Source organism: Giraffa tippelskirchi, chromosome 8 (genome assembly GCF_054371585.1).
Source record: "Giraffa tippelskirchi isolate mGirTip1 chromosome 8, T2T-mGirTip1v1.2.pri, whole genome shotgun sequence".
NCBI lineage: Eukaryota > Metazoa > Chordata > Mammalia > Artiodactyla > Giraffidae > Giraffa > Giraffa tippelskirchi.
Window position 1 is genome coordinate 86,165,651 of NC_137282.1, and position 27,691 is coordinate 86,193,341.

The window sequence follows — 27,691 nt, forward strand, 5'->3', positions numbered from 1 at the left end:
GCATGCACACCAAAGAAACACATTTCTTTCATCATCTGAGAAGAAAATGGAAAAGGAATTGTGTGATGCATTGTTTGGGCTTTCAGACAACAGCTTTAGCTCTTACCCATAATGCTTTTCAATCTTACCGCAAAGTCTATCACAGAAGGATTTTCCTTCACTGATTCTAACCAATCAGAAAATATCCTCTCTTCCGGACCGGAGCTCCCTTTCTCCCAAGCCAAAGCCGCCGCATACTCACTCCTCCCGCCTTGAACCAGCGATATGGATTTCTCTGATCCCTGCATAAAGGAACCTGCAAGGTATTTCAAGAAAATGACTTGTTTAATTTTATTGCAAATGCAAACTTGAAAGTAAAGCCTATTTGCACAGGAGAAAGAAGCAGATGGCAGAACCTTGTAGCTCCATTAACTCAGCTAAGTGAAAGCTCTGGAACACACCTCCTGTCCCTGGAGGGAGTTTAATAATAGAAATGATAATCATAGTGCTAACAGCTACCATTTATTAAGCAACTTGTGTATGCAGGGCACTCTACTCTCATTATTCATGTAATTCTCATAACAATCCTGAGAAGTAGGTGTTATAATAAACATGGACTTTGAAGCCAGAAGTAATTTGGCCTGGAACACGTGGTTACTAAGGAGGGAGAGGGGACTAAGGACTCTGCCTCCTGTTCTTTGATGCCAAACCTCCCACTTTTGACTTATATAAGCATATGTCTTGGGCCCCAGAATAACATAAACCACATGGTTTCTGGCACCCATTCAGTGGACCACCATGACATAACTGACTACAACTACAGAAAAAAGGTGATAGAATGCTTTTAAGCTTAAAGATAGGAGTAAAAGTACAACTAACCAAAGGGAAAAATTAAATGTAAGAGTTGGCACACTGTTGCTTTAGAGGTAATGCATTTACTGTATATAGCAAAGATCTTTTACATACATTTTCAAAACAATTCCTATTAACTAATAGTGTCTTTAATATGAGTGTGTGTGCGTTCTCAGTCATGTCCGACTCTTTGCGACCCCATGGACTCTAGCCTGCCAGGCTCCTCTGTCCATGGAATTTTCCAGTCAAGAATACTGGAGTGGGTTGCCATTTCCTTCTCCAGAGGATCTTCCTGCTCCAGGGATCAAACCTGGGTCTCCTGAGGCTCCTGCATTGGCATGTGGATTCTTTACCACTATACCACCTAGGAAGCCCAGCGGGGTGATAAAAAATTATAATGAGAAAATCAAATGGAAAAGAGGTTAGTGATATGGGTAATAGTTAACGGCATTGATTTCGTGTCTGTTCTGGAGTGTCAGTAAGGTTCAGCCATGCCCCTATTTAAAAATTCTGCAGTGAGAGAGACTAGATGATTAAAACAATGGATGAAATACTCTCTCTATGAAAAAACTATGGTCCTTTTCAAAGTGAGCTGCTTAAGAGGGATATAGGAAGAAAATTTTAGAGGATTTTTTTTTGCATTTATTTTTCATAGGAAATATGACAGAAGTCGTTATTTGCCAATATATCATATACCTATTGACAGTGATTCTGACTTACTAGATTGATATCATATATGTCATAAGTGGAATGACACTATGGTAAGAGTTATATATGATAAGCTTGGGATCTTGAAGAAAGAACTAGAGCTAAGTCTATTTATTATTCTATTAAATACTATGAACAGAATGCTTACAAGTGAATAAATGGCTTTAAAAGATTCCAGAAAGAAAAATCAGACTGAAGATGATGCCTATAGCGCAAACATAAGCAAAACAACTAGTAGAAGGAAGAACAGATACTTCTCTTTCTTATGCAAGCTTCTCATTGTCACAACATGAGTTTGACACCAAAGCGGCCTCAAAACATATCAAAAGTTTCAAGGAGTTTTATGAAGTATTATCACTATGATATGATATCAAAACCAGGGGTTTCCTAGTGGTTCAGAGGTAAAGAGTACACTGCAATGCAGGATAGTTGGGTTCGATTCCTGGGTTGGAAATATCCCCTGGAGATGGCAACCCACTCAAGTATTCTTGCCTGGAAAACCCCATAGACAGAGGAACCTGGCGGGTTATAGTCCATGGGGTCACAGAAGAGTTAGACTTGACTGAGAGACTCAACGACAGCTATGATGAGCAAGATAATGAAAAATTCTGTCTGTTTTATATAGACTATCTTTTGAAACTAGCTCAGGGTTAGAAATAGACATATCTATATTCTTAAGTGTGCTTTTAGAAAACAACATAAATACGTCTTTGTTTTTAGGCAAATTGCCGTTGTGATTGGTAACTGTTAGTTGCGAATGTGCTATAAATCAGGCACTAAAAACTTGGGTTGGAGAGTTGACACAATTCAGGAATATTAGCTGGATAGGATGGATGATTGGGTTGATTAATCGGTTTGGATACTACTGCAATAGTCTCTGGTTTTGCAGTGTCTTCATGTTATTCCTAGAAGCTGAAAACTATGAGTTTATTTTGGACATTTTCTCATCTGTATGTTGGATGGATTTTACAGTTGAGTAGTTTTTATTCATTGAGTACTCAAGAATGAACATTTCCAGAATGCTCTCATGTTTTGAGATGTCTTTCTGTTATGTTTACATATGAACACATTTTCTTTTCTATTTTAGAAGTTTGTGAACATTCCTCTATTGTCTTTGCATTGCATTTTGTCAATAAGTCTGACACCAGCCAGATTTTGTTGTTATTCTATAGGGAAATTGTTTTTTCAGCTAAGGTACTTGAATTCATTTTAAGAATCTTTGAATTTAGTTAATTAGCTAGAATTTGCCTTGAAATTGTATATTTGAACCATATTTCTGATACAAATAATCAAGACAAATTTCATCCTTTCTTTCAGGGACACGTTCATATATTTACTTACTTATTAAAATAGTTTTCCTGTTTCATTTCTTGGGCTCTCTATTTCAGGAACACTAATTCCCATATATTAAATTTGTCATTCTATTTCCATTAGATATTCTTTAATAATGGTTAATATCTGAATTTTTCTGCATTTATTATGAATTACTTTAGATCTTTCTTTTATTAATTTTACTTTCAGACAATTATATCTTGAACTTGCAGTGTCTATTTATAACTGTAATGGTGATTCTTTTCAATATTTGTGTCCTTGTACCTTAGTTTTGAAATCTTCCTTTTCAGTTAATTCTTATATTTAATCTTTTCAAACTCTGAGCTCTTGATTTACTATATTTTCATTCTTATTAAATTATTCTACTGCAAGACAAACTGGTATAGAATCTGTATATTCTCTGGTTTACATTACTAGGTTGATTGCATACTGCTCTTTTTTTGGCTGTAATACAAATGTGTAGTTATCAAATCAGCTCTCATTTTGCTTATATTCAACATGGGCATTCACATGTAAACCATCAATAGCCTCTGATATTTAAAACTATCTACTTATTATTATAGTAAATATGATATTATTATCTATTCCTTGACTCTCCCCCAGTGACAATATAAGCTTCATATTTTGGGAGTTTCTGTGATTCCCTTTGTTCTGAGCAGAAGTAGTAATCAGTCAGGAAAAATAAGGGAATAAGAATTTTACACAGAGAAGGAGTTATTTATAATGACAAGGCACAGTTAAGAGCATGACTTTTTAGGAAAGAGAGGCAGAAACTTAGCTAGGCAGAAAGTAAGGCAGGAACTTATCTTCAAGGCTATATGAAGCCATGACATGTTTAAGGCCTGAGTGTTTCATGATAAGATTTGCCTTGGAGAATATTCCTCTCAAAAACATGTAGAATAAGGCAAGACCAGAGGCAAGGGGACGAGCTGGGAGGCCTCTGTGGTAATCCAAGTTGGAAATGATGAATGGAAGGCATGTGCATGGAAATGAGGAACCAGGGAGAACTGGGAGAAATATTAAGGAGGAGGAATGACTGCTTACTGCATGTAGAGGCAATGAAGACAGCACTCTGAGAAACGAAAGACAGTACTCAGGTTTCTCACTTGGTTATCTGAGCGTTTTTAATGTACTACTTTTAGAACTTCCGTGCATGCGTCTGACTCTTGACAACCTCATGGACTGTAGCCTGATAGGCTCCTCTGTCCATGGGCTTTCCCAGGCAAGAATTCTGGAGTTGGTTGCCATTTCCTCCTCCATAGGAGGTTCCTGACCCAGGGATCAAACCTGTGTCTCTTGCATTGTCAGGCAGATTCTTTATCACTGAGCTGTCTGGAAATCCCCCCTCTTAGAACGCATCAGTCTGTTTTTTTTTTTTTAATTGAAGTATAGTTGATATACAATTTTGTGTTAGTTTCTAGTGTACAACAAAATCATTCTGTTTTATATATATATTAAATATATATATATATGTAAATATGGAGTAGGAAGTGGCAACCCACTCCAGTATTTTTGCTTGGAAAATTCCATGGACAAAGGAGCCTGGTGGGCTACAGTCCATGGGGTTGCAAAGAATCAGACACGACTGAGCACACATATGTAAATATATATATATATTTTTTTTTCATATTCTTTTCCATTATGGTTTATTATAAGATATTGAATATAGTTTCTTGTGCTATACAGTAGGACTTTGTTGTTTAGCTATTTTATATATAGTAGTTTGGGTCTCTCCTGGTGGCTCAGATGGTAAAGAGTCCACCTGAAATGCAGTAGACCCAGGTTCAATCCCTGAGTTGGGAAGATCTCTTGGAGGAGAAAATGGCAAGCCACTCAAGTATTCTTGCCTGGAGAATTCCAAGAGCAGAGGAGCCTATTGGACAGAGGAGCTACAGTCCATGAGTCACAAAGAGTCAGACACAACTGAGTGACTAGGCACACATAAACTAGGTTGTATCTTCTAATCCAAAACTCCTAATTTATCCCTACCTCCACTTCCCATTTGATAATCATAAGTTTGTTTTCTACAACCATGAATCTGTTTCTGTTTTGTAAATAAGTCCATTTGTATCTTATTTAAGATTCCACATATAAGTGATATCATATGTTATTTGTCTTTGTTTGACTTCACTTAGTATGATAATCTCTAGGTCCATTCATGTTGATGCAAGTGGCATTATTTCATTCTTTTTTATGGCTGAGTAGTATTTCATTGTATATGTGCACTACATCTTCTGTATTTTTAATGGTTGCCTATATGCATCCTTACTTTGTAAACTCCTTGAATGGAATACCTAGTTCATGTCTGTCCTTACTTTACAATGTCTAGTACTGGGTTTGGCCCATAGGAAGAATCAATAAATGTGCATTCAAACAACCTAAAATAGGAGATAAAGAAAATCCTAACCATGTCCCATTTTGAGTGGTACTAATATTTGATTTGCTCCCTCCATACCACACATAGGGCTCTGAGGCAGATAAATGAAACTAATAAATAGAAAAATAGTGCAGTCACAGTCAAGTGCAATATAGCACTTAAATTATTGTCAGTCAGAACCCACTAGGTAAGCTGCTAAGAGAGTAGTTACCTTCATATTTCTCTGACAGTTTGTTAGTGGTGCACCGGTGTTCCACTTTTGTTCTTTTAACAAAAAGGAAGCGTTTTTTTGTTTCAATCCGGATACAATTTTTGGCTTCTTCCTTTGTTAAACCTGGGAAATAAAGTACAAGAAAAAAACCCTGAGAATGCACCCTGGAGAATTCAGAGAAGAGCATGAGACTGGGAGCGCTCGGGAAGCTACAGGTTCTCTGTACCAGCACCCAGCTCCTCTGCTTCCTGTGAGCTCGAATGATTAATGGCTTTTACTACAAAGGCGGTTCTTCACAGGCCATGGGACATCCTGAAGAGTAGAGGTATCTATGAGTCCCTGCCATCTTCCCTATGGGGATCATGTTGGCCTCTCCATGTTGTCTGCACACAATAAACCTCTAAGCTTGCCCATGCTGTTGGCCACTGCCCCTGTACAGCAAATCAAGAGATGAACACCTGCTCTTTTGGTGCCCCATCATCAGGGGGCACCGTTCTTTGGGGGCCATAGCTGATTCTATGAGGACTGAGTCCGTTTCACTTCTTCCTCTGTTCACCACCTCAAATGTAAATCTCGTTGGTCACCTCTCCTTCCCTGAACACTCATTCCCACACTCATCTAAGCTTCCTCTCCCTGACTTGGCCATTCATTCTACCTTTACCTCTACCTCCAAAACTCTTTTGTTTTGCTCTCAGAAACTCTGACTTCCTGACTCACGAACTCTTCACTGTCCTCCGGGACTGTTCAGCCTTTCTCCTTATCTTAATTCAAGCCCGTACTTGATACGTTTTCCCTGTTGTCTTCAAAGGAGGTTGATGCTGCCTGGTTCCCAGTCTCTTTAGGAGTGGGAGCTGGGCTTAATACCTTCCTAGTTTCCCAGGACTGCTTGCACAGGATGACACACCACAGTTGTATAAGTCTTGTAAAAATCCTCATGCTCTAAGACTCAGGGTATCAGTTCTAATACCTTTGGTCCTCATTGTTCTGATCTTTTGCCAAACTTCCGAACATCAAACATCGTTTGTTGAAGATTTTGGTATCTAAATCAGTCTTTCCCGCCCTAATGCTGGTCCATTATTCTTAAGGACTTCAAAATCAATGGGGGATGTCAGGGATAGAGTGGAACAGAGGCAGGGAAACAGGTGTGGCTGTTTGGAGGCTGACTTGGTACTGCCTCTCTGGGGTAGTTTGAGGAGTGTTTTCTTTTTTTTTTTTTAACAGCTTCCCAAGTCACCTGTCCTAGTACGTGAAACACCAAAATTAGAATCCAATTTTTTTGCTGTTTAGTTTACAATTGCCTTGCAAAATACAAGCACATAAGAGAGAGAGCTGTTTTGTGAACTGTTGAGCACCTTAAAGCAAAGTTGTTTATCAAATACTGATTCTTAGGGTTGCAGGTTACAAGAGGCAAGGCAGAGTGTTATCAGAGCCAGAGGCACCATGTGAGTGTGTGATGCTAGAATATAAACCTGAGTGTGCAGCTCACCAAGGAATGAAGCTGAGTAGATGTGGATGAGGCTTCCTACTTTGTAGTTTTTTCAATAGTTTGACATGTTCAAAGAGATGAATCAAAGATTGGGAGTAAAAGTAAGTCTTGGTTTGAAGCCCTCATGTGTACCTGGCATTTTAATCTCTAACAAAAAAGATGACTGTTTTGATTAGGCTGAATAAATATGACTCATTTTTCTTCCAGTGGCATTGTTCTTATAAATGGGTCAGTCAAATGTTTGGGCTGTGTGAGGAATTTACGAGACCAGTGCTCTAACCCCTGAGCTACGGAGCCTGTGTGAGGAATTTAATAGTCCCCAACCCTTTCTTATTCATTCATTATATTTCTATGATTTATTTTAAATGATTTTTTGAAGTGGATCATTTTTAAAGTCTTTATTGAATTTGTTACAATATTGCTTCTGGGTTTTTTGTTTTGCTTTGATTTTCTGGCCCTGAGGCACGTAGGATCTTAGCTCCCTGACCAGAGATCAAACTTATATCCTCTGCATTGGAAGGCAGAGTCTTAACCACTGGATCGCCAGGCAAGTCCCTAGCTTCTATGATTTACAAGTGAAAATTAAATTGCATGAGACCAATTCATTAACTATAGCATAATTAATGAACTATAAACCTCATTAATTTCAGTTTCTGAGGGTTACAGGAGAATCCTTCAAGATTTGAATGATGAGTCTCTCTAATGAGGCATAGTATTGGTCACGCGGTGTTGAAAATGTCAAGGCTTTATCAGTGAATTTCTGTACCGACCTTTTCGTCTCCATAAGATGCCCTGTAGCTTACGTCTGACCCTATCCACACTGACAAAGGAGTTGCAGTCTCAAACCTGAGTTTGATGTGGCACAGGAATGAGTATTCTGGAAATGTCCTCAGCTACTCTGACTGGGTAAAGATCAACAGTGTCAATCAAAAATGTCATACTGATAAACAGTGGGGTGAATAGTTTTTCTTCTTCAATCAGAGCAGAACATGACTTCCCAGCAAAAGGAATTTAAAATTACCATGTTTAAAATTACCATCATGTTGTATAACATGATGTTTTAATTGTTTACTGTTTTCTCCGTGTCCCTGAAGTTCTTTTTAGTTTGCACACTGGAGCAAGGTCAACTTTTTATTCAAGGTTTTAAATTGACTATGGAACACTGCAGAATAGAGGAATACATCAAGAGATGCAAATAAAAAGCAATTTAATTTTGTTTTATTCTCTTGCACTAGAAAAAGTACTCTGAGGTATTCGAGTCATTTTTTTTTTAAATTAATGACAAGGGATATAACTCTTATTGAATAAAGCAAATAAAACTAAGCCTAAACTCTAGCTCTACATTGTGGCGAAGTAGGGGGAAAAGAACTAAAAAGGGGAAAAGGGAGGAGGCCGAAATATGGATTCATCTTGAGAGTGGGCAAAAACAGACAACCACACCCACTGGAGAATTCCATGTTAATGAGATTTTTTTCTAAGTGTGTTTCATGTTAAACCACAGTTAAAATTGAGTGCCAATATTATTATTGTGACACAGAGAAGTATATATATATATATATATATATATATATACACACACACACACATATATATGCACACATTTCATGACTATAAGATTATATATTACATATGAAATATGAGAATATGTCTTATATACATATATATAAATATTATGTATATATGTGTAGTGTTTGTATGTGTACATAGGTATGTATGGTTATATGTTTCCTGTTTCGTATGATAACTCAGACTCCCTTTCTTTCTCTTATTATGTATATCTGCGTGTCTAAAGTCTCTACCTTTATTTAAAGAGAAAGAGATGGAAAGTGAGAATATTTCAGGAAGAAAGTACAGCTCATCACTCTTCATTTTGGTTATGGGGCTTCAACTATTAAAATCCTGGATGGTTGATTAAAGATTCACATAGTTCTTTAACTGACCTGAACTCTAAACCTTTAGCAGATTTGCTGTAAATGCATGATGAGTATACCTTATCGAATGAGAAATTATTCTCTGGGCTTCAGCAGCAGTGACCAGAATAATTTCATCCCTAGAGTGAGATGAAACCAAGTCCAGGGCCAGAGACTTCCCCCAAACATTTTTGCTCAGCTTTAACATTGATGCTGTTCTCAATGGCAAAGACATTAAATTCAGCGAGCAAACATTACTCCAGTGGAAAGGATAACTGTAATGAAATGTAGGAGGCAGTGTGGAAAGCCCATCACAGTGTAAATCTCTGGGATTTCAGTAACTCTGTCAGGCAAAAAGTTTTGAAGACCTTCTTACTGAAAATCCTTTTCAAAGACATATATCCCATCTCCTCTCTTAAAAAGCAGGTCATGATGGACATCTGCTCATTTAAAGTTAGGAAGGGCTCAGGGAACCCACATCAAATAGAACTACTTGCCATAATGAGATGTAAGAATAGAGGAATTGAAATTCTACTGACCCCAGGGTTGGCTTGGTGTCTTTTAAAATAAACTCCTGATTTCTTTTGTATAAGAGTCAAATGATCAAGAATTCTGATTTATTTAAGAGAATTGGAAACTTGGGTTCTGGTTATTATACAATTTCCTAATCGTGTTTTCAAGACAGAAGCATCACAAGGTTGCTGTGTCATTTCACAATGAAGCCTGAAAACAAGTTTATAAACAGGTACTTAAGCTCTAATAGAAATGAATATCGGTAATCTAAGATAATAGTTAAGAAATCAAAAGTTATTTTTTAAACCAAGATTTATATTATTATTTTATATGTAAGCAGAAAATATCACAGATTAGATCCCCAGATATAAAATTGCAACTTTTCCTCAAAAAAAAAGGGCCTCCGTCTGGTTTCAAGTTTTGCCACCAGTAGGTGCATGTCTGGCTCATATTAACTTAGTCCCTTGTCTAGTTATTAATTGCTTTTCATCTTTTGCCCTTGGCTGTTAGTTAAAATCATTAAAACAAAAAGACTAGATCCACTGTGCTTTCATTGCCTAGGGGCCCAGGTTCAGTCTCTGTTTGGGCAACTGAAATCCCATAAGCCATGTGGCCAAAAAAAAAAAAAAAAAGTGTCAGCAGATTTGTTGTAATTACAATTTTATAAAATTATCTCCTATAAAAATTCTATAAGTAAATTATTTTTTAGAGTTTAGTTCCATGACAAATTTTGTTTTCCTTTAGGTGATAGCATGAATCTCTCTTTAGTTTACCACTACTAGGCAGTTTACGGTGTTCTTAAATGTCAGGAAATTCTGGGACAAATCTGATGCCCAAAGAGGTTAAGCCTATTTATTTCTCCTTCTTCTTTTGGCTTGAATTTTCTATTTTTATTTTCTTGAGTGTGTACATTTTGGTTGTTCTTCATATCATTTTGGAAATAAAGCACGGTGGAAATAAAGCATGGTCGAAATAAAGTCAATAAAGAACTAAAAGGATAGAGTAAGAGAAAAATGCATTACACAGTATCTTATCAGTTAAAAATAAGTGTTGAAGAAATCGAACCTGAGTTCTTTAGTTCCTCCTTGCTAAACTGATAAAGGAGGTCGTACACGCCTCCCAGGGAGCCAGAGGTGAAATAGTGAGTCCCGAAGTCATCAAATATCCGGCTGTATAAAGCAGAGTTGTATTCTAGAGGCAGATGGTTAAGTGCTTTCAAGAAGACATCAGAAAGCTGCAGATCTTTAGTTTTCATTGTGAAGTTTAAGACTTTTATGACTTTATGGATCCTAATAAAACTGGAAGCCTAAATGGAAGAGAAGAAAGAGGAAAAAAAAAAGATGATTAAAGGTAATGAAAGCTTGAGGCATCAAACATTAAATGTTTATCATCAACTTCATTGTATCCATAGCATTATGATTGTTAACTGTCCTTTGAATGTTCCCACATACAAAATGATAATTTTCATCTTATTTTTCCAGTACCTTTTCCTTCAGTTCAGTTTCCTTAGATATTCAAAACGTTAAACAGATAAGATGACCTCAATCATGTAAATTGTGTGATTGAGGGATATGCTGTCTACCAAAAAGAAATCAAGGATCAGAAAGTAAATCTTTCTTTCTTGATGGTCAATCGTGGGTGCACCCCTACTGCATTTTTCTTTAGAAAGTCTTGCTAATACAAATAATTGAAAAATTATTGTATACATTTTCAGCTGGAAGTTACACAATGAGATTCAAGTCACAGCTTTGTCTACCAGCGGGGGAAAGAGTGTCAATTCTCTGGGTCTCAGTTGTCTGGGAAAAGTCATCTATGCACAGCCTTCATCTGTGACATTTCACACTCCTTTCAACTCCAAAATGCTATGACTCAAAATTATGTAGGCGGTAAAATTAAACTAAATTGTTTGTATTCTCTGTCCTCCATCCACAAACAGAACTATTTGTTTGGAGGTTCTTTTTTTCTTTAATCTTCTCTTGTTATTTCAGGTTAATTTAGGATTATGTGGTTGGTAGCTGCCCCAAATTTCATTCCATTAAATTGTCCTTTTCCACAGACACTGAATTTTATGAGTATATCCACATATACTGTTGTTTAAAAAAATTTTAGATATTATAACTGATTTCTTAGTTTTAGCAAATTGTAATGTTTAAGTAATAAAAAGAGAGGGGCATACTTTAGCCAAAAATCTGTATTAGTTAAATTGTTAAACATGTTATTATTAGGGTTGCAAATTATTAAACAGCTATCTTCCCATGTGCTATAATTATGGCACAAAATGACTATTAACACACAAGGGAAAAAAAAACACCACAAACACTGAGGAAAAGGCAACATTCATTCCCCTCTCCGTTTTCCCCTTGCTCTTCCTCCCTCCTCCCCTCCCTTCCTCCTTGCTCCCTTCTTTCCTTCAATACATGTTTCTCTCAGCTATCTCAGAGGCAGTGGACACAAATGTGAACAAGGCAGAAAAAATTCATGCCTTTGTGGAGCTTACATTTTAAGTGCCCATTAACTGTAAGTTTAATATTTGAATTTTATCATGGAGGTCTGGCTTTGGAAAGGTAGAGGGACATTGTGCTCTTAGGAAGAAGCACTCTTACTCCCTGAATATCTGAAATGCCTGTTTGATTATGTGCATTGAAATAGGCTGTTCAAAATTTTCAGGTTGCTTTAAAAACGAAGTTGTGGGAAATACAGCGAAATTTTGGTAACTCGACTTAGTGCAAACATCTCCCTGGTGCTCCATTTGTCAGTTTCTGATGGCTAGAACTGGCTATCCTGGACTAAAAAATTACATGACAGCAAGTTATTAACTATGTATGGTCTACTTCAACATTTTGTGAGATCTTGCATTATTTTAACCATCTTTATGTTGGTTCAGTCTTGTAAAGCAATTCAAAAACGCACTGAATCCTACTGAGGTAACTGATATTTTGACTTTGAAACAGACTATCTGACCAACCAATGTTCAGTCAGATCTGTGCTTGACAATATAAAGCATTGAGTGCCACTGAAGGGCTTGAAATGATTTTCAAGCTTGTGGGACCTTGTTTTCAGTATTTGAAGATTAAGAGAGGTTGCAGAAGCATTTTCTATTTAACCTGAGATATTCTGATTCTGTTCAGATCTAATCAAAGATGTTGGGTTGAACCACACAAAGCTGCCAATCTTGTAAGTCAAAAATGGTTGAATATCAGCAATTTCATAAGTTTGAACCTGATACTGTGAATAGCCTGAAATATTTCCACTTTGAGGCAGATATTAGAGGATCAAATAAAAGCTGTTTACCTACAGATAAGAGTTTTATAAGTATTCTTTAGCATGTTTGAGAAGTTTAGAAACCAGTTCTGAGAAGCAAATCTTAATATTGAGACTGGTGTATATATGTGTCTGTGTAAACACACACACACACACACACACACACATATGTGTGTGCCTCAGACAATAAAAGAAACCTGCCTGCAATGCAGGAGACCCAAGTTCAATCCCTGGGTTGGGAAGATTCCTTGAAGAAAGGAATGGCTATCCACTCCAGTATTCTTGCCTGGCGAATTCCATGGACAAAGGAGCCCAGTGGGCTACAGACCATGGGATCACAAAGAGTCGGACATCACTGAGTGACTACAACCATACACGCACACACACACACACATATATATTTCAACACCTCCATTTCTCTCCTTATCTTTGATTATATTTTTAGGCAGTCATTTCCAATCCCAGATATGATATTAGAGCAAGCTGGAGGACTTAAAAAAAAAATAGCCAGAATCACATGCCCAATCCCAGATAGTCTGAATCAGTAAATTAAAAGAAGGACCTGGGGAGATGTATTTTTACTTCCTGGTAATTCTGACACTAACTTGTCTTAAGAATATAATTTGATTAAGCGTGAGGGGCATGATATGTCCCATAATCCATTCAGAAGTGAACTAACAGGGGCTTCCCTGGTGGCTCAGTGGTAAAGAATCTGCCTGCCAATGCAGGAGAAATGGGTTTGATCCCTGATCTGGGAAGATCTCAAAAGCCGTGGAGCAACTAAGCCCATGTGCCCAAGTCCATGCTCCTCAACAAGAGAAGCCACCATAATGAGAAGCCTGCACACTGCGACTTTGCTACTACTAGAGGAAAGCCTGCGTAGCAATGAAGACCCAGCACAGTCAAAAATAAATAAATAAAAAACTTTTAAACTGGGCTAACAATCTGTGTTATACAAGGAATCTGTTTTGTTCTTTTTTTACATGCTCATATCATTAGAGCTATACTCTTTTCAGAATTTGATGAAAATAAGCAAGAAGCTTGAAATATAATGTGGTAGATGTGAATAGTGGGCAAAAATTGATTTCAATTCCCAACTCTGGTATTTACTCATTTTACGATCATGAGAGTCACTTAGCTTCTTGTACTTGAGTTTAGTGCCTGATACAGGGTAGGTCTGCAAAATGATGTTAAAAAATACCTACCATTACCTGTTAATTCTTTTGAACTGTGGTGTTGGAAAAGACTCTTGAGAGTCCCTTGGACAGCAAGGAGATCAAACCAGTCAATTCTAAAAGAAATCAACCCTGAATATTCACTGGAAGAACTGATGCTGAAGCTCCAATACTGTGGCCACCTAATACGAAGAGCTGACTCATTGGAAAAGACCCTGATGCAGGGAAAGATTGAAGGCGGGAGGAGAAGGGCATGACAGAGGATGAGATGGTCAGGTGGCATCACTGACTCAATGGACATGACTTTCAGCAAACTCCAGCAGATGATGATGGACAGGAAAGCCTGGCATGCTGCAGTCCATGAGGTCGCAAAGAGTTGGACATGACTGAATGAACAACAACATTACCTCGTAGGGTTCTTTTGAAGACAAATGAAATGCTTGGAAAAATTATCTGTAAAGTACTATAAGTACTCATATTTACCTAAGTGTATGAATAAATTAATAAAAAATATGAGGGGCACTATGGTAGAAACAGAAAGAGCAATAAAATGGTGCCCTCCAGTGCTGGTCCCATTGGTTCTGACACTGGTACTTCTGTCTATTCTTTTCACATCTTCCATCAAGTTCTAGGATTCAGGACTCAATCTCCCCATATGTCTCTTTGGAAAGAACAAATCCTACTTAGAGTGGTGGTTGTAATGAGAAATAGATACTATTTTAAAAGACACTTGTAAATGTCTAAAAATACCTAACAGAAATCTATCCCCTAAATCATTTAAGAGTTGGAATACATATCTAGAAGATTTTACAAGCAAAAAAGGAAAGAGGAAGATATGAGGAAAGATTAACCAATAAAGATGCAGTTTTATGAATTGAAAAGTTCCATTAGTTCCTGGCAAGATTAGTAGATAAAGTCCAATGCTTAGAATATTAAAAATTGTAAATTTCCAGAGAGAGAACAAAAAAAAGAAGATCAGCTTACATGTAATTTTCCCTATGTAACAATAGAAATTAGAAGATAGTAGAATAACATCCACCAGCTATCAAGAAAAGAAGACTGTGTTCCAAGATTACTTTATCCAGTCAAGATATTTTGTATCTTTATTGTTCAGTGAAAAGGTAGACGCTTGTAGATACATAAGGACGTAGGGAATATACTTTGCACGTATCCTACCTAAAGAAAACACTGAAAATACGGCAATTGAATGAGAACAGGATCTCAAGAAAGGGAAGATGAAAGAAGAAGTGGTGATGAGCATCTATATGGGATGTAGACCTATGTAATATATATACACATACACACATACATAGAAATACATATATAAATAAAGCACAAATACAAAATACATATTATGAACTGGAATTTATCAGTATTATGTGAGGAATTGTTAATAGGGAAGATGGGATCCAGAATAAACTACTAGTAAACATATATAATATAAAAAATAATACAAAACAATCCTTAGGAATAGCTTGGAATACAAAGATTTTGAACTATCTCGATAAAACTGGAGGCTTTGGAGGCTTGTGATGGTAGTGGTGGGGAAAGAAAGAAGCAAATATGTTTTCTAGGAGATCGTGGGAATGGAATGTGGGGAGTAGATAAATGAATAATCCTTTGGTGGAGGCTATATATTACTTCATGGAATAAAAGAAAAACATTGGTTTAATTATGTGCATTAACCTGTTGAAGCTGAAACTCCAATACTTTGGCCACCTGATGCGAAGAGCTGACTCATTGGAAAAGACCCTGATGCTGGGAAAGATTGAGGGCAGGAGGAGAAGGGGATGACAGAGGATGAGATGGTTGGATGGCATCACCGACTCAATGGACATGGGTTTGGGTGGACTCAGGGAGTTGGTGATGGCCAGGGAGGCCTGGCGTGCTGCGGTTCATGGGGTCACAAAGAGTCAGACACGACTGAGCGACTGAACTGAACTGAACTGAACTGAACTGAACTGAACCAGAGAAAGGTAAGTACCAGGAGAATTTAAAAGTTTAGTAGAACTTCCAAAATGACAAAAAAACAAAACAAAAAGTAAGCAGAAATGTGACAAAGAAAAGTAAAGAAACAAGAAACTAGCAACAAAGGTAAATGAGTGAGATACATTAAAGAGGGAAGGAGCATGATTAAGTATTTCAGGAAAGATACTAAATAGAAGTTGGCTAAATTTCTCCAGCAAAGACCCTAGACTGTCAGATTATGTTAAAAAAACAAAAGCAACATTCTGTTACATGTGGTTTATAAGAAATGCACTTAAAATAATGAGACAAATGTTAAAATAACAAGAACACCACCACAAACACAGCCAAATGCTTACAAAAAAGACATTATTATACTTATTATCTCTATAACTTTTGAAGTGGGCTATAACAACAAAAAAGTAAGTCTACTTAAATCTACGTTAGAAATTCTACCATTTGATATAAAATGATCTTCTTCTCCTTGCACGATTGCTGGAATTGGTGTTATTTTTCAGGAAAAATTAAAAAGATCAAGAACCACTTTTATTACCTTTTTGTGGGAGGCTTGAATGGCTTGTTTGAAGGCAGAAGCATGGGAGCTGCTTTGCCTTCTCTTTGAGGAATAGAAAATCGGTACATGAAAAGAGCTGCTTGCTAGGCCGTAACCTAAGGCTTGTTGATCTCTATTATCTTCAAGAGCAATTAAATCGTCGTAGAAATCTGTTTCCAAATCATCTTCTTTAGTTTGCACCTAGAGGAAAATCCACAATAAATAAAATATAATTTAGGAAATTAGAGCTATTTGTTCACCTAAAGCAATGATCATTCATTCATTGATGCATTCAATAAACAGTTATTGTGGACCCATTTTCCTAGAGAACAAGGAATAGTATTAGTCCGTGTCTTCAGGAAGTTAATAGTTTAGTGAGGGAGAGAGACAATCAGACACTTAATGAGGGTAGCATTGTGTTGCCAAGGGGATTGCCACAAATAACTATAAAATTTAGAGAGGCAATACTAGGGAAGTTACCATCAAGAAAATGACTCCAAAACTGAGATTTAGTGAGGTGATAAGAATACAGACCTATGTTTAGCCTGCCTGTGAATTTGATGCTCTTTGAAAGCTAATGGAAGGTATCTTTCAGAAAATTGAGACCTAGAAAAGTGGAGGGCAGATCTTGTCCTATTCTGCTCTGGCTCCATCCTGAACCCCTCAGCCTATTCATATACTGGGCATTAGCACTTCACTGGCCAAGTCTGCAAGACAGAGAACAAATCATCAATAATCCATTGGTTCTGTCTGGTAGGTGGTGATTGGTTTTCATCTGACCGGGTCTGGGAAGAAGAGAAAAAGCAATCAGTGAAACTTGAATTATGAGTACTTGATGAATTTTCCAAGCACAAGGTAAACCTTTACTATGGTTATGCTAGTAAGAAAAGAACAATGGACAAATTTTTAAAAGTTGCAAAGTAAATTGATTGAAGAGTACCTCTTTATGTTAAAAATGCTTGTTTTGTTAGTAATGAAAAAAACTCTTGTTTTAAATTATTCAATATTAAAATGCACTGTGAGGCAAACCACATGTCATAGTTAAGTAGCTTGCACAAGTAGTCAAGGGAAGAAATAACCCAGCTGCAAGAGAGTCTTGCTCAACAGTAAAATACAGTCAAAAGTTCAGTATTGCTTTGAGACATTGCAGTGCATGCTAGTTAGCTTTTAAAATGTCCACAAATGAAGCTCATCCATTAACAACAAAGCAATACAGCCATAATTAAATGTAGTTGCTGACATTTCTTTAATATTTGTTTAAAAACCTTGACTACAAATATTTAGTTTTATAAATTAACTCTCATGTAAGAAAAGATGTGTTGACTTAAAGAAAAAATGTATTTGCGTGTAAAGTAAGGACATTGGGTATCCTGGGAAGAAGCTCAGAGAAAATCTGACCATGTATGTTAGCTTGGTGAGAAGGCAAGTTTATCGCTGAGCAATGCTGAAAAATTGAACTGGGAAACTGGGGCCAGGCTTCGTATGTTCTGATAAAGCATTTGAATTGACTTCTAAAGGCAAGATTTTGCATCTAAAAAGTTCTTTAACAATATTAATTGAAGGATTGAAAAATTGGGGATGCCACAGATTGTTTTGCAAAGATCATGTTAACTATAGCTAAAGTAGAGGCAAGGAGAGCAGTTTAAAAAACTGTTGCAAAAAATCAGTTGAGACAGAAAAATGGCCAGGTTGAGGGCAACATTGGTTGGGTAGAGAGAAAGTGGTGGATTTGAAAGATATTTAGGAGGTAAATCAACAGAAGTTGTTGACCAAGTACATGTGTATGTATGTGTGCTCATGTGCGTGTGTGGGGGTGGGGGGTCCGGGATGGGGAGAGAGAGAGAGAATTAATGAATGGGAATGTTGTTCCATGAACAAGAATATGGAAAGCCAAGACAATTTAGAAATGAGGAAGATGAGTTCTTTTCATGATGTGTAAAGAACAGCTGGTGAGCTCTGACTAGCTTCAGCTTCCTAGCTTTTCCCAGAAAGAGATGTTAAGCAAACTCTGGGAAAAAGGTTTTAATCCCCATTTTACATCTTATTTCTAGCCCATCATGACTATCTGTAGATCTTGTGGGCTCATGACCTCCTCGAGTTTGACATGTGTTGACATTTTCACTTTTGTGTCTTAAGAAAGGAGCTGGGTTTGTAGGGAGGGGTAGAAGACAGTTGAGAGAAGCTGGGGGAACGGACAGGATGGGTAACACTTGGTTGCTTGTGATGTGAGGGTTAGAGACAGAACCTAGAGTTCTGAATTTCACAAGGGATTTAGAGAGGCTTTGGGGCATTGCAGACCTTTGAAGGCTTTCAGGCTTTAGGATGTAGCAAGAGATGTTATCTAGGTAGGTCAGTATATTCGTAAGAATCAAAAAGACTAGTGATAACCGCGCTCTGTACTTCTCTGGTGACAGCAAGTACTTAGCGTCCAGCCAGTAGCAAGCAGCAACTCCTAAGAAAAGAGATGAGGTGTCCTGAGACAGTGATACAACTCTGGGGACTGGTGCAGGGGTTGTACCGTGACAGAGCTCTGCATTTAGCACTTGGGAGATCCCTGAGGGGCAGGATCCTTCCTACCATCTTCCATTCTGACTTCCTGTCCAACTGCCTTCCATTCAGCAGCCTTCTCTAGTCTTTGTGTACCAGCCAGCTCATGAGTTCCATTGTCTCAATATGCTCTGATACTGTAGAAGAATGGAAGTCAGATGCCTGCTGAATTTCTCTTCCTCTGCTGTTTTCAGTGAGGAATAGCTTAGATTTGCACAGATGCCTGTTAATGGCATGAACAAAGTAATACAGGGATCAGTGGAAAGTAAGCTACTGTAAGGAAAGTAAGTGACCTAGGCTCTGGTTATTTCCAAAGCTTTGAAGAAATATCACCATGACCTTCCTCAGCAGTTGAATATTATCTAAAACTCAGTGACATATATATAGATAGAGATCAACTCAGCACCTTCTTAAGGTTGAGCAAGTTTCAGAACTACATGGATAATGAAAAGAATCTACTTCCTTCTGAATGAGGGATGCAGGCTGTATTTCCTGATGAAACTTGGCATGCAGGCTTGGGTTACTAAGTTACATGGGTAGATCCAGTATTCTGCTGGTAAATGTTTAACAACCAATTGTCTGAGAGGGCAAAAAAAAAACACCAAAAATAACCCTGTGATTTAATACTACAGCATTTGCCTTTTTCGTGCTTTTTATATTCCTACTATGCTGATCTCAAGCTAACTACCTATGTGATCTTCCTGAATTCAAACTTGGAAAGAGATGCACAGTAGCAAATTATTATTTTTTTGGAGGCGGTGGGGAAACTAATGGTTTATAACAATTAGCAAGGACTGCCAGTTGGCTTTGATGGTTAAGTGTTGTGTCCTGCAAATTATTACATAGTACTTTTATGATATAATAGATGCAAGTAACTTCAAGAGCATAGATTTGTGGTCAAATGTGCCAAAATAATTAAGAAGTGATATATTTTGAGTAATTATCATCTGTGTTTTAATATCTTTATTTAAATTTAGTATATTTAATCTTAATTTAAGATCATATATTTAATATCTAATAATGGTCATGTTTAGTAATCGACTTTCAAAAGTCCTGAAAATTGAACAGTTGGCTTTTGTAAGCTGGAAAAGCTGGCTCTAGCACATCATTGGTGAACTTCACAGGTGATATCTTTAAATGAGAGTTTATGACAGGTACTCAGACCTGGCACTTGTTGCAGAGTCATTAATATCTTTCTTGATACTTTACCATCAAGTTCTCATCTGGCACAAATTCTAATTCCACTGTGCCATTTACTTGCTGCATTACTCTGAGAAAGTTTCTAACTTCAATGATCTTAAATCTCCTATTATTAGTAAGAGGAACATAAAATAAATTTCTCTTTCTGAGAAGATTGTTATGGCATTTGAGTAAAACTCATAGTATTATTTAAGAGTAAAGTGTTAACTCTGACCATATTCGCTATCATGTGTTGAGCCAAGATTTTTTACTTGTAAAACTGTATAAAAGAGATGCTTGCTGAGAGTATAGGCAGTATTTTTTTGGGAAGTTATTTATTTTGAAAGTAAGCTAATGGATTGGTTGTTTAGGAGCTAGAAACCTTCCTTCAACATAACAATAACATGTATAAACATTTGGGTTTTAGCTCTGTCTACAAAGCCTACATCTTAAGAATAGAACACATCTTCTATCATTGACAGAATATTTGATACTATCTTTTCTTTGGAAATATGTCTCTTCTGAGTTCTTTTTCAGCATTCCAGCAAGACCTTCTCTACCTCCCTTGGTGGTAGTGAATCCTCTGGGGTTAGCATCTTCTGGATCTGTGGTGAGAGAGCGAGTATTTTCTTTACCTGGTCAGGGTCACTTGTTACTCTTGTCACATTTACTTCCAGGCAGAGGTGGGACTTCTCAAGATAAGTCTCCCCAGAAGAGTTTGAACTCAGCAGTTGGATTCCAGGGATATTTCTCCACACCCATTAATATGTATTAGATGGTTTTTAAGTTGAGTTTGTCAAGTTGGAAAATGCCTGTATTTATATGAATATAATCTTTTTTTTTTTAAAGGATCAAATGACTTGCTGAATGCATACTATCTGAAAAGTGGTCTCAGAAATCATTAGATTTTCTGAAATTCTCTCTAGCATGTCAAATTTGTATGCATGGATATAACCATTAAAGTCATGTCTTTCCTGTTTGCCTTATCATAAATGAGAAGAAACAAACTGTTTACTTTAGTTCGTCAAGTATGGAGTACTTATCATGTGTAAGGCACTGGGCTAGATTCTAAGAATATATAGTACACTGCTCCTTACCACTCAGAAAACCGAACAGAAAACCAAACCAACTAGTAAAATGGGATTGAAGGTAAGCAGAATGACCCCCATTATGCTTAAATTCATCTGGGTTTTTTAGATGTGTTCTATGTCTAAATTTTGTGGTTATCTGAGAGAACTCTGGTAGAGGATTCTGAATATACCAAGTCATTTATCTGAGTGGGGACCTGTTATAGCTATTTGTTCATGGGAGGAAGCATGGACCCTGGAATTTGGAAAAGTTGTGCTTAAATCTTGAATCCAACTACTTAATAGATGTTTAACTTTGGGAAAATTAGTTTCCTTGTTTTCCATCTGTGAACTGATGATGAAAACACTGACATTACTGAGCTGTGGAATGAATAAATGTCAGCACATGATAGTGATGAAAATGCCAGCACGTGATAGTGATGAAGAATGCTCATTACCTTTTTATTCTGTCCCTTCCTTCATGACTATTTTTTCATTGAAATTTAGCTTTTAATCACCATTGGCATTTGGAAGGCCCCCAAGATAGGCTGTCGTACCTCGAAGTTGACATTTTCCAGATTGTCCGGAACACGGTATGGATTACTTGCTCTACTGCTTTTGACAGTTCTACACACCCCTCCAGTGAAAGAGTTATCAAGGACTTCTCCTCTGGGCTCTCCTGCCAGGAAATGAAACCTAGAAACAGAGGAATTTTTAAGAATTCAATAGATGTAAAGCAATCCTTAAAATTTACTGTATTTACAGGAAAGAAATTCTTCTCTTAGGCATTTTTTGACTCATGACAAATGGCTTGAAGGAAAGCCCATGTTTTCTAGTTATGGCGAGGTATCCAAAAAGGTCTGGAAGTCAAAACTCAACCTCTCTGGCTCTGTTAGGTTCTCTCTATTCCACTTATTTAATCGTCCCAAGCTTTCACTATGAAATAAAATTTAGGTTTATAATTATTTCCTGACTTACAAAACCAACACAAACTTTGGAAGCAGATTATGAAATAAATTACTACATAATTTATGCCATTCTGGGTCCACTCTCTTTACTGTCATACAGTAAAAGAATTCTTATAGAGAGCTAATAATGAAATAGTAATAGCAATATTTTAATAGAATTGTAATCATATTATTATTGTTTTTACTAATAACTATAATGATATTTAAAATCTGTGTAACAAATGCTTAATAATGTTTACTGTGTCTAGTACTGTTTGATCTGTATTTGATGTTAATGTTTACTTAATATTTATGACAACCATGTAATATAGATACAATTATTATACCCATTTTACAAATGAGGAAATTGAAGCACAGAGAGATTAATTAGCTTAGTACAAGTCAAGCATTTAGGAAACTGTTTTGTGGTAGATAAGAACTTCTCCAGAATGCTAATTGTTTTCCAAGTTCTTATAGATATTAATATCTGTTAAATTAATTCTGTTAAAAAAAGTTTTTTGTCAAAAATTTAGTATTGCTGAATCACATATGATGAGATAATGCATGCATGCTCACTTACTTCAGTCATGTCTGACTCTTTGCGACCCTATAGACTGTAGCCCACCAGGCTCCTCTATGCATGGAATTCTCCAGGCAAGAATACTGGAGTGGGTTACCATGCCCACCTTCAAGGGATCTTCTCAACCCGGGGACTGAACCCATATCTCCTGTGTCCCCTGCCTTGTAGGTGCATTCTTTACCACTGAGCCGCCAGGGAAACCAATGATGAGATAATAGAAAATACATATAATGGCCTCTGCTGCCCATTTCTTGGCACAGAGCTCCCAAAACCTGTGTAATTTACTGAGTAGTAAGAGCATTAAGAGCATCTTTTGTTCTAATATTTGGGGGTCTTTGATCCCAGTTTTTGACACAAGGCTTCTAACCCTTTGGAATTTTTTGAATGAAAGAAGTGTCTTTTGTTCCAATGAGGTGATTCTTTGTGGGCTCCTGGATGGGTGCTGGTCACAAGAAAGACCATGCCACGATTCAAAGCTTAGAATTTTTAGCCCTACCTTCCATTCTCCAGAGAGGGAAAAGGGGCTGAAAATAGAGGTTATGATTATTATGCCTATGTAATGAAGCCTCCATAAACATCCCAAAAGTATGGGGTTCAGAGAGCTTCCAGGTTGGTGGGCACACAAAGGTGCGGGTGAGTGGTACCTAAGCAAGGCATGGAAGCTCATGCCCCTTCTACATCCTTGCTGTACCTATCTCTCCCAACAGGATATTCATCTGTATCCTTTACCATATTCTTTCATAGCAAACTGGTAAATTTAAGTAAATTGTTTTACTGATTTCTATGAGTAGCTCTTGCAAATTAATCAAACCCAAGGAGGAGTCTATGGGAATCTTCGATGTGACAGAAGCACATGTGTGAACCTGAACTTGCAATCAGTATCTGACATTCTGGGGGAGTGGCGGCAGACTTGCAGTACTGAGCCCTTAACCTAGGGAATCTAATACTATCTTCAGGTAGCTAAGGTCAAAATTCAATTAAATTGTAGGGCAGTCAGCTGGTGTCACAGACAATTGCTTGGTGGGGGGATCCCCCTGCCTGTGTCTGGCATCAGAAGTGTTGTGGTGTGGCAGTGGTGTGAGAATAAAAGATGTACATAATAGGAAGACCCACATGTCAATCAGATCTCAATAAAACTGATAAAAAAGAATGATTCTTACCTTTCCTATTAGATATATCTCATAGTCAAATTCTCATCCATATTTGAGTTTGTTTCAGTGGGCATTTGAGGGAGGAAGTAAGAGGAGCTGGTCTGGGAAAAGCTTTCTAAAGTACTTAAGTTAGCATGATGAACACAGGTGTTTATGACTCCTTTTCTGAGTTAAGAGGGGTCAATGAGGAACAAAGAACCGATGATCTTATACTGCCTAATATACTGTACTTAATAAGTTCATCACAAACAAGAAAGGGCTTGAGAAAAATGGCTCCCAGGTTATGAGGAATCTCTGATGGTAGTCACTGCTGGCAGAGAGGCTGAAGATAGGACTTTTGTGGAGGTGGCTCTGTTAGGACACCCCAAGGAGACTTTTAGAAGTGAAGTCAGCTATGTAGCAGTTTTCAGCTCTATTTTCTCTACTTGCCTCTGTGCTATTTAAGTTGATCTTAAATATTTTGGTGTTTCAAACACATTGTAGCTTTTAATATTTTAGGTTTCTAAAGTGTTTTATCTAATTTGACTTTAATGTTATATTTTATAACTTTTTGAATTTCATTGGAATTTCTGTGTATAAATATGTACGTGTGTTTGTGTATTTATTTCTTCTTGTCTGTGTGCGTCTGTATGTATGCATTTGTACCTTGCCTGAGCCTGAAAAAAAACAAACAGCACACTATTATTGCCTGATTCTTGCTTCAGATTTCAGACCTGGTGACTGATGTTGACACAGTAGCAATGTTGGAATGTCTTGTTAAATTCTTTATTGGAAAGATGCCGTTTAAAAGTGAAGGACAGTCACTCAGGAAACTTCTTTTTTTGGGTAGAAATGTGTTGGAGAGAAGCAGAGATTTTAAGGCCAGAAGATTAGAGATTCCAGTAAGCAGCTCTCAGAACTCTCAATCCCTGGGGAGGCAAGGAGAGGACTGGCTGTCCCTGAGCCAGCGGGTTTTGCTCATTTCTGAGAATCCTTGGGACAACAGCTCTGGTTGGCAGAGTCCCACATGGTCCTTCTGCCAAAGTACACATAGCATGTGGTCTTTCCCATCTGTAACTCGAGAGTCTAGATCAACTGAACAAGAGGTGAGTTTGTAATGTTACCCAGAATCAATCAGAACATTGGAAAATGGGATTATCAGTGGGAGTTTTTGGCTGAGTTTTTCTTCCAAAGAAAAGAAAAAATGGAAATCATTTCTGTACCTTGATAAGAAGATACTGTGAAACACTCTTGTTGAAATAACTCCAATTAGGAGTTCTCAGGACAACCTCAAATCAGTTTGTAGTCATCCAGCTTAGAGATGGGGAAATTACAGCTGAGAGATGTTTACTTACTTGGTATTGTGATATTGTGAATTAATGCAGAAGTAGGTGGTAGCTCAGATGGTAAAGAATCTGCCTGCGATCCAGGATACCCGGATTCCATCCCTGGGTCAGGAAGATCCCCTGGAGAAGGGAATGGCTACCCACTCCAGTATTCTTGCCTGGAGAATCCCATGGACAGAGGAGCCTGGCGGGCTAAAGTCTATGGGGTTGTAAAGAGTCAGGACACAACTGAGCAACTAACACTTTCAGGTCTAGAACAGGGCTCCTCTTAACTTCCAAATTAATGGCTGTTCCACTTTACTGCTGCACTTTAGTTTGGTTCTACAGCTGCTAGTTTTCATTCTAATCAAATGAGGCTGTATTTGCAACTGCTGCTGTTTGTCTTTGGTGCCTCAAGGTTTCTTTTTATGCACGTCGGGCAGTACAAGAAAAGACTTGAAAAATCTCACTACAAAGCAATAAAAGCCTGTGTAATACTATTTGCTTTCTGGCCAAAAACTGAAACAGAGAATTCTTTATCATGAGAACAGGAGAGTACAAGAAATTACCTTTACTGTTTTTTCTTATGCTTTCAACTAAGGCTTAGCTCTTGTTTTCTTTTCTTTTTCTGATTTTTTTTTTTTTAATAAGATTGTAATAGGGAAATATTGTGAATAAGTTTTAGAAGGTCAAAACACAGTGGTGATTTTTAAAATGCCAGTCATTGCATGATGCTTAAAAACCATTTGAGAAATGGGATATTTCCTGCTGTATCAGTAAACAAAGGATGTCACAGTCATCAGCAATGGCAGCTACCACCGATGGTGAACTGGTGAGCCCTGAGGGAACTCAGGAAGGAAAGAATACCTGCCATAAGACTTTAAACAAACTATGTTTATGAAGTATTCATAGCATTGTCTACTATGCACTAAATTGTGAAAATGCTAAATTGAAATTATCATTTTAATTTATTAAAATGCTAAAAATTAAAAATAATTATTTTTTCATTAAGCCTGGCAGCCAAGTATCAGGGACAGATAGGACTAGCGGGAGGAGTAAGAGGTTAATGAGGAATGTGGACAATGGTGGGTCTCACTGCTTCATTGCTGCTTCCAACTCTGGTTTTGAGATGGTTTTACTTCCCAAACAATAAAAAGATGTTACATACCCCATGCCCATCAACTGTACACTAGGGATGGGATTATAGTTCCGTGAACATACTGTTTTTTTCCTCCCACAATTCCTTTCATCTGAATTGTCTCCACAATCATTTTCTCCATTGCATTCCAACTTGCTGGCAATGCAGCGACCTGGTCAAGAAATAGTAATATTGACAACAAATGGTCATTTAAGAGAGTATTTATTAACTTTAAACATGATTACTTTAAATTTCAAGGGAAGGTAGAGGGCCAGTTTTTATTATTTTTGATAGGAAATAAGGAAATGGAATAACAAACTGATACTTTCTCTTATTTTTTAGGATTACAAGAGTCCGGATAGAATTATTTAGTCACTCTTGAGCCGATTGTCTTAAATCAAAGAAATAACTCTAGAATCCCATTCCCACTACAGTGAGCTTGCTGCAGAAATCATGTTCTGTAGGAGAAAATTAACAATAGGCTCAGAATTTTGTTTTAATTCAGGATAACAGACTCAAGGTCACTTTTTATTTTTAAAAAGCTATAATTTCACACACACATGTCTCCTGGTACACATAACAACGTGACTTAATGTCTCAAATTTTATATTGAGAGAAATAAGCTGGACACAGATGAGTCATGCCATCTGAGTCTTTTATCTCATGTTCAAGAACAAGAAGGATTAACTAGAAACAGGAAACAAGGAACTTTTGGGGTTTATGGAGATTTTCTGTACCTTGATTGGGGGTTGTTTACATGGGTGTATATATTTGTCAAAATCAAATTGCACACTTACTATCAGTATATTTTACTATATATAATTATTTTGAAAAGTGAAAAAAAAAGTGAAAGTGTAAGTCACTAAGTTGTATCTGACTCTTTGCAACTCCATGGACTGTAGCCCTCTAGGCTCCTCTGGAGTTTTCTAGGCAAGAATACTGGCGTGGGTTACCATTCCCTTCTCCAGTGGTTATTCCTGACCCAGGGATAGAACATGTGTCTCGAGCATTGCAGGCAGATTCTTTACTGTCTGAGTCATCAGGGAAGCCCCCACTTTACTATACATAATTACATATTTTATTGTAGATATTCACTATATATGATTACTGTTATAATTACAATTAATAAAAGTTTCACCACATACAATTTACTATATCTACTTTTTGGACACGATAAATGCCTAGATACCAGTGTTAGATAGCAATTTGTGTGAGTGAATTTAGAAAATAGTACCAACTCAGATAATTCCATTTCTTTTTAAGCTTGCTGAGTTTCATAATGATCCTAGGAAACAGTGTGTGCCTGTATATTACTGAAATTGAAACACTCTGTCTACAGTGACAGAGAGCTTGTCTCCTGCTCCTCAGTCTCTTGCGTATAATCAGGAATGCTGGCATCTATACCATTATGTACAAGTCTCACCAACAGTGACTGAATGTTTTACTCAGGACTATC

At 37.3% G+C, this 27,691-nt stretch overlaps 1 protein-coding gene across 2 annotated transcripts in view; it reads right to left on the reverse strand.

The window, feature by feature from the left end:
* The window catches only part of C6 (complement C6), an 80,436-nt gene that overhangs the window by 37,749 nt on the left and 14,996 nt on the right, over nt 1–27,691 (reverse strand). For both annotated transcript variants that reach the window (XM_081517549.1, XM_081517550.1), the window contains exons 5-10: nt 26,266–26,407; nt 21,673–21,811; nt 16,323–16,523; nt 10,434–10,674; nt 5,460–5,582; nt 129–295 (exon numbers count right to left, since the gene is read on the reverse strand). In XM_081517549.1, coding sequence (XP_081373675.1) covers nt 129–295; nt 5,460–5,582; nt 10,434–10,674; nt 16,323–16,523; nt 21,673–21,811; nt 26,266–26,407 — 1,013 coding nt within the window. The remainder of the gene's footprint in view (nt 1–128; nt 296–5,459; nt 5,583–10,433; nt 10,675–16,322; nt 16,524–21,672; nt 21,812–26,265; nt 26,408–27,691) is intronic.